A 12,409-nucleotide genomic window follows, 5' to 3' on the forward strand; every position below is an offset into this window, starting at 1 on the left:
ACAAGGGATACAAGTTAAGGTTAGGGTCAGGTAAGACTAGATACAAGGGTCAGGGTAAGACTAGATACTAGTTAAGGTTAGGGTCAGGTAAGACTAGATACAAGTTAAGGTTAGGGTCAGGGTAAGACTAGATATTAGTTAAGGTTAGGGTCAGGTAAGACTAGATACAAGTTAAGGTTAGGGTCAGGGTAAGACTAGATACAAGGTTAGGGTCAGGGTAAGACTAGATACAAGTTAAGGTTAGGGTAAGACTAGATACAAGTTAAGGTTAGGGTCAGGGTAAGACTAGAAACAAGTTAAGGTTAGGGTCAGGTAAGACTAGATACAAGTTAAGGTTAGGGTCAGGGTAAGACTAGGTACAAGTTAAGGTTAGGGTCAGGTAAGACTAGATACAAGTTAAGTATGGGGTCAGGGTAAGACTCGATACAAGTTAAGGTTAGGGTCAGGTAAGACTAGATACAAGTTAAGGTTAGGGTCAGGGTAAGACTAGATACAAGTTAAGGTTAGGGTCAGAGTAAGACTAGATACAAGTTAAGGTTAGGGTCATGGTAAGACTAGATACAAGTTAAGGTTAGGGTAAGACTAGATACAAGTTAAGGTTAGGGTCAGGGTAAGACTAGATACAAGTTAAGGTTAGGGTAAGACTAGATACAAGTCAAGGTTAGGGTAAGACTAGATACAAGTTAGGGTCAGGTAAGACTAGGTACAAGTTAAGGTTAGGGTCAGGTAAGACTAGATACAAGTTAAGGTTAGGGTCAGGTAAGACTAGATACAAGTTAAGGTTAGGGTCAGAGTAAGACTAGATACAAGTTAAGGTTAGGGTCAGGGTAAGACTAGATACAAGTTAAGGTTAGGGTAAGACTAGATACAAGTTAAGGTTAGGGTCAGGGTAAGACTAGATACAAGTTAAGGTTAGGGTAAGACTAGATACAAGTTAAGGTTAGGGTCAGGGTAAGAATAGATACAAGTTAAGGTTAGGGTCAGGGTAAGACTAGATACAAGTTAAGGTAAGACTAGATACAAGTTAAGGTTAGGGTCAGGTAAGACTAGATACAAGTTAAGGTTAGGGTCAGGGTAAGACTAGATACAAGTTAAGGTTAGGGTCAGGGTAAGAATAGATACAAGTTAAGGTCAGGGTAAGACTAGATACTAGTTAAGGTTAGGGTCAGGGTAAGACTAGATACAAGTTAAGTTTAGGGTCAGGTAAGACTAGATACAAGTTAAGGTTAGGGTCAGGGTAAGACTAGGTACAAGTTAAGTTTAGGGTCAGGGTAAGTGTTAACATCTAAATATTGCACTACTTCTAATGTTTCTACCTGGCCCTTAGCGACCCCATCACCCGGCCCTTAGCGACCGCATTACCCGGCCCTTAGCGACTGCATTACCCGGCTCTTAGCGACCGCATTACCTGGCCCTTAGCGACCCCATCACCTGGCCCTTAGTGACCGCATTACCTGGCCCTTAGTGACCGCATCACCTGGTACTTAGCGATGGCATCACCTGGCCCTTGGCGACTGCATCACCTGGCCCTTGGCGACGGCATTACCAGGGCCTTAGCGACGGCATCACCAGGCCCTTAGCGACGGTATCACCTGGCCCTTAGCGACGGCATTACCAGGCCCTTAGCAACGGCATCACCAGGCCCTTGGCAACGGCATCACCAGGCCCTTGGCAACGGCATCACCAGGCCCTTGGCAACGGCATCACCAGGCCCTTGGCAACGGCATCACCAGGCCCTTAGCGACCGCCTCAGCTGGACTTTAGCGATGGCATCACCTGGCCGTTAGCGACGGCAGCACCTGGCCGTTAGCGACCACATTATGAACAGAGGTTCCCATTAGAACCAGAACCTTCTCAACACCTGGATGATTGCACATACGCAAACACACACACACACACACACACGCAAACACACACACACACACACACACGCAAACACACACACACACAAACACACACACGCAAACACACACACACACACACGCACGCAAATACACACACACGCAAACACACACGCACACACACACACACACACACACACACACACACACACACACACACACACACACACACACACACACACACACACACACACACACACACACACCAAACACACAACACACACACACACAAAACACACACACACACACCACAAAAACACACACACACACGCAAACACACACAAAACACACCAAACACACACACACACACACGCAAACACACACACACACACACGCAAACACACACACGCACACACACGCACACACACACACACACGCACACACACGCAAACACACACACACACACAAACACACACGCAAACACACACGCAAACACACACACACACACACATACCACACACACACACAACACCACACACACACACACACACACACACACACACACACACACACACTGCAAATGTCAGATCTGAGGACTCTGAGTGTGTTTTGTGAGCAACATGGATAACTATGTTGTCATTTCTGAGTGAAATTGATATATGTGCAGGATATCAATCCAGCCCTGCATTTAATCACACCAGATACCCTTCCTCCAATATGTGAGTATTGGTGACTGTGGCTGATAACTACGTTGTGTACACACACACACACCATGACTATATGTTGTGTGTTACTGGAGGATCTAAAGTTACACACTCAGGAAATGGACTCTCTCAGGAGACACAGAGAAACACAGATAGAAGAGGTGGTGGGGGGGGGGATAATGACTCTAACCTTCACTCTGTCCTGTAATTGTTTTGGGCTTAATGAGGGATTACAACATTATCATTGTGTGTTGATGTGATATTTGAATAATGAGTACCCCTCCTCCCTCCTCCCTCTCTAACATAACACCAGTGTCTGTTGCGGTAATCTCTGGTTTATGAGGGATTACAACATTATCACTCACAGAGATCTATTCTGCCCTACCGAGCAAAAAGCTCATTTGGTCGAAAATAAGTTAATGTCATTTTTTTGCTACTTTAAATACATGTTTAATCACATGGACAAGGATCCTGCCTCTATTGTGTTGCGATTTGGAGAAAACGGGGGTCATGTTAGCAGTAACTGGATAAAGTTACCGTGAAACCAAGGTAAATAAAAGCCCTTTTTTCAGTTCCACGCTATGAGCAGTTCCTGCTTTTTTGCTTGGTAGGGCAGTATAGCTGTTGGTGTGATATGACACTGCAATAGAAGGGAACTTGCTATTTACTTTGTCCCCCCCCCCCCCCCCCCCCCCCTCTAACAGCAGCGTCCCCTCCAGCAGTCCTTCGCTGCCTCTCTGTGTCGTGAGTCCCACTGGAAGTGCCTCCTCTTGACTCTTCTCATGTACGGATGTTTCGCCATGCTGGGTTGGTGTGCAGTCTGCCGTGTGCCTGTCCTGGGCTCCGGGGAGCACGTGGTCGTCTCGGCTACGGCTGGCACTACCGCCGCCTTCCCTGACTTGCCTCAACTACTCCTCGACAGGTTAGTTAGTGTGTGTTACGTTTACGTTAGTCGTCTCCCACTAGCCTAAAAAAAAATAGAGAAAATCCTAAGACAGAAAATCTTCAACAGATGTTCTTCAGGGAATCTACCTTTTCTAATTTAATACCCTCTTTGTGTTTTATGTTAATTTATTCTTCTGGTTTGTTGCTTTGGTTGTTTGTTTATCGCTTTTATTGTGTTATTTTTACTGCTGTAAATAAGTGTTAATGGGGTTTTAAATACACTTTAAATAAAGTTAAATTCTCTTTAAATAACGTTAAATTCTCTTTAAATAAAGTTAAATACACTTTACATAAAGTTAAATTCTCTTTAAATAAAGTTAAATACACTTTACATAAAGTTAAATACACTTTAAATAAAGTTAATACACTTTAAATAAAGTTAAATTTTCTTTTAAATAAAGTTAAATTCTTTTTTAAATAAGGTAAAATTCAAGTTGAAATGTGTTTGTATCCTCCACCCAGTTCAAGAGGCTATCTGTACATTCCTAAAAGCCTCTGCATGGTCAATCTGATATCTACAGTGGCCGTACAGCATTTCCTGCGATACGGCCTCTATCGAAGTCATGGCATTCATACTTCCCGCCCCCACCTACCGTCAACCAATCATGTCAATGCCGGAGCTATACGGAGCCCTCCGCATTGTTACAACATTTGGGCGGCGCACGGCGATGCGGTACAGGGCTCAGTTTGGCCTCTGCGTGCCTCCAGAGGCTCCACAATTCCGTCACACCATCCATATGGAGCCTCCGAACACATTTTCCGGATCAAGCATAAATTATCTTTAACCCTGCTCTACGTGGTGGACCTGCTTTTAAATAAAGTTTGATTGTGTTTGTATGAACATGACCTTTCTCTCTCTTTCTCCCTCCTCTAATTTCTCTTCCTTTCTCCCCCCTCCTCCTCTTTCTCCCCCCTCCTCTCTCTCTCTCCCTCCCCCATCCTCTCCCTCCCTCCCCCTCCTCTCTCTCCCCCCTCTCTCCCCTCTCTTCCCACTCCCCACTCCTCTCTCTCTCTCCCTCCCCCTCCTCTCTCCCTCCCCCCTCCTCCTCTCTCTCTCCCTCCCCCTCCTCTCTCTCTCTCTCTCCCTGGCCTACCTGCCCCTCCTCTCTCTCTCTCTCTCCCTCCCCCCTCCTCTCCTTCCCCCCTCTCCTCTCTCTCTCTCCCTCCCCCCCTCTCTCTCCCTCCCCCTCTCTCTCTCTCTCCTCCCCCCCTCCTCTCTCTCTCCCTCCCCATCCTCTCTCTCTCTCTCCTCCCCCTCCTCCCTCTCTCTCTCCCTCCCCCTCCTCTCTCTCTTCCCCCCTCCTCTCTCTCTTCCCTCCCCCCTCCTCTCTCTCCCTCCCCCTCTCCTCTCTCTCTTCACCCTCCCCCTCCTCCTCTCTCTCCCTCCCCCCTCCTCTCTCTCTCCTCCCCCCTCTCTCTCCCTCCTCTAACAGTCCATGTTCCAGTGGTTATGTGTATATCCCTCTAGCCTTCCTAGCTATGTTGTACGTGGTGTATCTGGTGGAGTGCTGGCACTGTTACTCCAAGACCGCCATTTTGGCTCACGCGGAGACGGCAGAGGCACGTGACTTTGACTTTTATTTTGGTTGAGACTCTCATTGTGTGTCCCTATCTTTTGTTATTTTGGGGGAAATCTAATTGGCTTTGGTTAAGTGGGCAAGGGGTGTATAGTAGAGTGAGTTGGGGAGACTGACTGTGTGTTCAGGTGAGATGGGGAGACTGACTGTGTGTTCAGGTGAGTTGGGGAGACTGACTGTGTATCCAGGTGAGTTGGGGAGACTGACTGTGTGTTCAGGTGAGTTGGGGAGACTGACTGTGTATCCAGGTGAGTTGGGGAGACTGACTGTGTGTTCAGGTGAGATGGGGAGACTGACTGTGTATCCAGGTGAGTTGGGGAGACTGACTGTGTATCCAGGTGAGTTGGGGAGACTGACTGTGTGTCCAGGTGAGTTGGGGAGACTGACTGTGTATCCAGGTGAGTTGGAGAGACTGACTGTGTGTTCAGGTGAGTTGGGGAGACTGACTGTGTATCCAGGTGAGTTGGGGAGACTGACTGTGTGTTCAGGTGAGATGGGGAGACTGACTGTGTATCCAGGTGAGTTGGGGAGACTGACTGTGTGTTCAGGTGAGATGGGGAGACTGACTGTGTATCCAGGTGAGTTGGGGAGACTGACTGTGTGTTCAGGTGAGGTGGGGAGACTGACTGTGTATCCAGGTGAGTTGGGGAGACTGACTGTGTGTTCAGGTGAGTTGGGGAGACTGACTGTGTGTTCAGGTGAGTTGGGGAGACTGACTGTGTGTTCAGGTGAGTTGGGGAGACTGACTGTGTATCCAGGTGAGTTGGGGAGACTGACTGTGTGTTCAGGTGAGTTGGGGAGACTGACTGTGTATCCAGGTGAGTTGGGGAGACTGACTGTGTGTTCAGGTGAGATGGGGAGACTGACTGTATATCCAGGTGAGTTGGGGAGACTGACTGTATATCCAGGTGAGTTGGGGAGACTGACTGTGTTCCGGTGAGTTGGGGAGGACTGACTGTGTGTTCAGGTGAGTTGGGGAGACTGACTGTGTGTTCAGGTGAGGTGGGGAGACTGACTGTGTGTTCAGGTGAGTTGGGGAGACTGACTGGTGTAGGTGAGTGGGGAGACTGACGTGGTTTCAGGTGGTTGGGAGACTGACGTTGTGTTCAGTGAGTGGGGAGACTGACTGTGTGTTCAGGTGAGTTGGGAGACTGGAGACTGACGTGTGTTCAGGTAGGTGGGGAGACTGACGTGTATCCAGGTGAGTTGGGGAGGAGACTGACTGTGTGTTCAGGTGAGTTGGGGAGACTGACTGTGTGTTCAGGTGAGTGTGGGAGACTGACTGTGTGTTCAGTGAGTTGAGGAGACTGATCTGTGTTCAGGTGAGTTGAGGAGACTGACTGTGGGTTCAGGTGAGGTGGGAGACTGACTGTGTTCAGGTGAGGTTGGGGAGACTGACTGTGTATCCAGGTGAGTTGGGAGACTGACTGTGTATCCAGGGTAGGTGGGGAGAACTGACTGTGTGTTCAGGTGAGGTGGGGAGACTGACTGTGTATCCAGGTGAGTTGGGGAGACTGACTGTGTGTTCAGGTGAGTTGGGGAGACTGACTGTGTGTTCAGGTGAGTTGGGGAGACTGACTGTGTGTTCAGGTGAGTTGAGGAGACTGACTGTGTTCAGGTGAGGTGGGGAGACTGACTGTGTGTTCAGGTGAGGTGGGGAGACTGACTGTGTGTTCAGGTGAGTTGGGGAGACTGACTGTGTATCCAGGTGAGGTGGGGAGACTGACTGTGTGTTCAGGTGAGTTGGGGAGACTGACTGTGTGTTCAGGTGAGATGGAGAGACTGACTGTGTGTTCAGGTGAGTTGGGGAGACTGCTGTGTGTCAGGTGAGTTGGGGAGATGACTGTGTATCCAGGTGAGTTGGGGAGACTGACTGTGTGTTCAGGTGAGTTGGGGAGACTGACTGTGTATCCAGGTGAGTTGGGGAGACTGACTGTGTGTCCAGGTGAGTTGGGGAGACTGACTGTGTGTTCAGGTGAGTTGGGGAGACTGACTGTGTATCCAGGTGAGTTGGGGAGACTGACTGTGTGTTCAGGTGAGGTGGGGAGACTGACTGTGTGTTCAGGTGAGGTGGGGAGACTGACTGTGTGTTCAGGTGAGATGGGGAGACTGACTGTGTATCCAGGTGAGTTGGGGAGACTGACTGTGTGTTCAGGTGAGGTGGGGAGACTGACTGTGTGTTCAGGTGAGGTGGGGAGACTGACTGTGTGTTCAGGTGAGTTGGGGAGACTGACTGTGTATCCAGGTGAGGTGGGGAGACTGACTGTGTGTTCAGGTGAGTTGGGGAGACTGACTGTGTGTTCAGGTGAGTTGGGGAGACTGACTGTGTGTGTCTGTGTGTCCCCAGGTGTATGAGCGTGTCACAAAGCTTCAGCAGGCCACTCCCTGTATCTGGTGGAAGGCCATCAGTTACCACTACGTCAGACGGACCAGACAGGTGACCAGGTATCGCAACGGAGACGCTTATACCACTACACAGGTAAGGACACACACACGCACACGCACACACACACACACACACACACACACACACACACACACACACACACACACACACACACACACACACAGGTTAGCAGGAAGGCGTGAAAACCCACACCTCCAGCTCTGAGTTCGATTACACTACAACCTTACCCCTGTAACCTGTCTCTCTCTACCCCCTACAATATTACCCCTGTAACCTGTCTCTCTCTACCCCCTACAATATTACCCCTGTAACCTGTCTCTCTCTACCCTACAATATTACCCCTGTAACGTCTCTCTCTACCCCTACAATATTACCCCTGTAAACTGTCTCTCTCTACCCATCTACAATATTACCCCTGTAACCTGTCTCTCTCTACCCCACTACAATATTACCCCTGTAACCTGTCTCTCTACCCCATACAATGTTACCCCTGTAACCTGTCTCTCTCTACCCCCTACAATATTACCCCTGTAACCTGTCTCTCTCTACCCCCTACAATATTACCCCGTAACCTGTCTCTCTCTACCCCTACAATATTACCCTCGTAACCTGTCTCTCTCTACCCCCTACAATATTACCCTGTAACCTGTCTCTCTCACCCCCACAATATTACCCCTGTAACTGTCTCTCTCTACCCCTACAATATACCCCTGTAACCTGTCTCTTCTTACCCCCTACAATATTACCCCTGTAACTGTCCCTCTTTACCCCCTACAATATACCCCTGTAACCTGTCTCTCTCTACCCCCTACAATATTACCCCTGTAACCTGTCTCTCTCTGCCCCCTACAATATTACCCCTGTAACCTGTCTCTCTCTACCCCCTACAATATTACTCCTGTAACCTGTCTCTCTACCCCTACAATATTACTCCTGTAACCTGTCTCTCTCTACCCCCTACAATATTACCCCTGTAACCTGTCTCTCTCTACTCCATCTACAATATTACCCCTGTAACCTGTCTCTCTTACTCCATTACAATATTACCCCTGTAACCTGTCTCTCTCTACCCCTACAATATTACCCCTAACTGTCTCTCTCTACCCCCTACAATATTACCCCTGTAACCTGTCTCTCTCTACCCCATCTACAATATTACCCCTGTAACCTGTCTCTCTCTACCCCATCTACAATATTACCCCTGTAACCTGTCTCTCTCTACCCCCTACAATATTACCCCTGTATCCTGTCTCTCTCTACCCCCTACAATATTACCCCTGTAACCTGTCTCTCTCTACCCCCTACAATATTACCCCTGTAACCTGTCTCTCTCTACCCCCTACAATATTACCCCTGTAACCTGTCTCTCTCTACCCCCTACAATATTACCCCTGTAACCTGTCTCTCTCTACCCCCTACAATATTACCCCTGTAACCTGTCTCTCTCTACTCCATCTACAATATTACCCCTGTAACCTGTCTCTCTCTACTCCATCTACAATATTACCCCTGTAACCTGTCTCTCTCTACCCCCTACAATATTACCCCTGTAACCTGTCTCTCTCTACCCCATCTACAATATTACCCCTGTAACCTGTCTCTCTCTACCCCATCTACAATATTACCCCTGTAACCTGTCTCTCTCTACCCCCACAATATTACCCGTAACCTGTCTCTCTCTACCCCCTACAATATTACCCCTGTAACCTGTCTCTCTCTACCCCCTACAATATTACCCCTGTAACCTGTCTCTCTCTACCCCCTACAATATTACCCCTGTAACCTGTCTCTCTCTACCCCCTACAATATTACCCCTGTAACCTGTCTTCTCTACCCCCTACAAATACCCTGTAACCTGTCCTCTCTACCCTACAATATTACCCTGTAACCTGTCTCTCTCTACCCATACAATGTACCCTAACCTGTCTCTCTCTACCCCCTACAATATTACCCTGTAACCTGTCTCTCTTACCCCCAAAACATTACCCCTGTAACCTGTCTCTCTCTACCCCCTACAATATTACCCCTGTAACCTGTCTCTCTCTACCCCATACCACATTACCCCTGTAACCTATATCTCTCTACCCCATCTACAATATTACCCCTGTAACCTGTCTTCTCCTACCTACAATATTACCCCTGTAACCTGTCTCTCTCTACCCTCTACAATATTACCCCTGTAACCTGTCTCTCTCTACCCCCTACAATATTACCCCTGTAACCTGTCTCTCTCTACCCCCTACAATATTACCCCTGTAACCTGTCTCTCTCTACCCCCTACAAAATACCTGTAACCTGTCTCTCTCTACCCCCTACAACATTACCCCTGTAACCTGTCTCTCTCTACCCCCTACAATATTACCCCTGTAACCTGTCCCTCTCTACCCCCTCTACAATATACCCCTGTAACCGTTCTCTCTACCCCCTACAATATTACCCTGTAACCTGTCTCTCTCTACCCTACAAATATTACCCCTGTAACCTGTCTCTCTTACCCCTACAATATTACCCCTGTAACCTGTCCCTCTCTACCCCCTACAATATTACCCTGTAACCTGTCCCTCTCTACCCCTACAATATACCCCTGTAACCTGTCTCTCTCTACCCCCTACAATATACCCTGTAACCTGTCCTCTCTACCATCTACAATATTACCCCTGTAACCTGTCTCTCTCTACCCCCTCTACATTACCCCTGTAACCTGTCTCTCTCTACCCCCTACAATATTACCCCTGTAACCTGTCTCTCTCTACCCCCTACAACCTTACCCCTGTAACCTGTCTCTCTCTACCCCCTACAATATTACCCCTGTAACCTGTCCCTCTCTACCCCATCTACAATATTACCCCTGTAACCTGTCTCTCTCTACCCCCTCTATATTACCCCTGTAACCTGTCTCTCTATAACCCTTCTACATTACCCCTGTAACCTGTCTCTCTCTACCCCATCTACAACATTACCCCTGTAACCTGTCTCTCTATAACGCCTCTACATTACCCCTGTAACCTGTCCCTCTATAACCCCTCTACATTACCCCTGTAACCTGTCTCTCTATAACCCTTCTACATTACCCCTGTAACCTGTCTCTCTCTACCCCATCTACACATACCCCGTAACTGTCTCTCATAACCCCTCTACATTACCCCTGTAACCTGTCTCTCTATAACCCCTCTACATTACCCCTGTAACCTGTCCCTCTATAACCCCTCTACATTACCCCTGTAACCTGTCCCTCTATAACCTCTATATTACCCCTGTAACCTGTCCCTCTATAACCCCTCTACATTACCCCTGTAACCTGTCTCTCTCTACCCCATCTACAACATTACCCCTGTAACCTGTCTCTCTATAACCCCTCTACATTACCCTGTAAACTGTCTCTCTATACCCTTTACATAACCCTGTAACCTGTCTCTATAACCTCTATATACCCTGTAACCTGTCCCTCTATAACCCCTCTAAATTACCCTGTAACCTGTCCCTCTATAACCCCTCTACATTACCCCTGTAACCTGTCTCTCTCTACCCCATCTACAACATTACCCCTGTAACCTGTCTCTCTATAACCCTTCTACATTACCCCTGTAACCTGTCCCTCTATAACCCTTCTACATTACCCCTGTAACCTGTCTCTCTCTACCCCATCTACAATATTACCCCTGTAACCTGTCCCTCTATAACCCCTCTACATTACCCCTGTAACCTGTCCCTCTATAACCCCTCTACATTACCCCTGTAACCTGTCCCTCTAACCTACATTACCCCTGTAACCGGTCTCTCTCACCCCATTAATATTACCCCTGTAACCTGTCCCTCTATAACCCCTCTACATTACCCCTGTAACCTGTCCCTCTATAACCTCTATATTACCCCTGTAACCTGTCCCTCTATAACCCCTCTACATTACCCCTGTAACCTGTCCCTCTATAACCCCTCTACATTACCCCTGTAACCTGTCCCTCTATAACCCCTCTACATTACCCCTGTAACCTGTCTCTCTGTAACCCCTCTACATTACCCCTGTAACCTGTCCCTCTGTCACAGGTGTATCATGAGAGGGTTAACACCCACGCCTCCAGCTCTGAGTTTGACTACGGTCGCCACGGGGTTAAAGACGTCTCCAAAGAGCTCCAGGGACTTCAGGAGCATCCGGCTGTTAGGCTACGCTTCACCAAGTGTTTCAGGTGAACACGCACATTTGGAATTCTAGATATTCATTTACAAAGCATTGTTAATAATTCAGAAAAATAGACTTTTCTTGTGAGTTGAGTTTCCCACCCGTAGACTGATTTCTGCTACTGGAAAAGCGCTATAAAATCCAATCAATTAATTAATCAATTGTTCCTCCGTTTCAGTTTCGCCAGCGCCCGTGCGGAGGCGGCATACCTCACCCAGCGAGCACACTTCTTCGGAGACAACGAGGGTCTGGATGATTACATGGAAGCGCGAGAGGGGATGCATCTAAAGAACGTTGATTTCCGGGAGCATATCCTGGCGTTCCCGGACCCGACCCGGCAACCGTGGTATTCCCGACCCCGGGTCTTCTGGCTAGCCTCAGTGTTCCTCTTCTCCTGGCCGCTCCGGGTCGTGTCGGAATACCGCACAGCGTACGTACACTACCATGTGGAGAAACTGTTCGGAGAGGAGACGATCCGTGAGGACGGAGGAGGGGATGGAGTGACGGAGAACGGTGGAACGACGGGAGGAGAGAGGAGTGTCAACGGCGGGTCGAGTTACCGAGCGATATCGCGGGTGAACACGGTGGATATGACGGAGCTGGAGTGGCATATTCGCTGTAATCAGCAAATGGTTCCTTCATATTCTGAAGCTCTTCTCATGGACTTGGAGAGAGAGAGTAATGGAGGAGTTAGTGGAACAGGAGGAACTAATACCACCCCCTCCTCCACACCCGGAGCTCCAGGCTCAGACCCCATC

General features: G+C 48.5%; 1 protein-coding gene across 1 annotated transcript in view; it reads left to right on the top strand.

Moving 5' to 3' along the window:
• Window positions 1-3,003: 3,003 nt before the first annotated feature.
• Window positions 3,004-12,409, top strand: part of LOC120049446 (transmembrane protein 151B-like) — a 43,505-nt gene continuing 34,099 nt past the window's right edge. Inside the window, exons 1-6 of the mRNA XM_038995712.1 lie at window positions 3,004-3,057; window positions 3,250-3,446; window positions 4,924-5,050; window positions 7,415-7,546; window positions 11,519-11,658; window positions 11,830-12,409. The exon at window positions 11,830-12,409 is cut by the window's right edge and continues 245 nt beyond it. Coding sequence (XP_038851640.1) covers window positions 3,004-3,057; window positions 3,250-3,446; window positions 4,924-5,050; window positions 7,415-7,546; window positions 11,519-11,658; window positions 11,830-12,409 — 1,230 coding nt within the window. The remainder of the gene's footprint in view (window positions 3,058-3,249; window positions 3,447-4,923; window positions 5,051-7,414; window positions 7,547-11,518; window positions 11,659-11,829) is intronic.

The sequence above is a fragment of the Salvelinus namaycush genome, chromosome 6 (genome assembly GCF_016432855.1).
Source record: "Salvelinus namaycush isolate Seneca chromosome 6, SaNama_1.0, whole genome shotgun sequence".
Taxonomy (NCBI): Eukaryota; Metazoa; Chordata; class Actinopteri; order Salmoniformes; family Salmonidae; genus Salvelinus; species Salvelinus namaycush.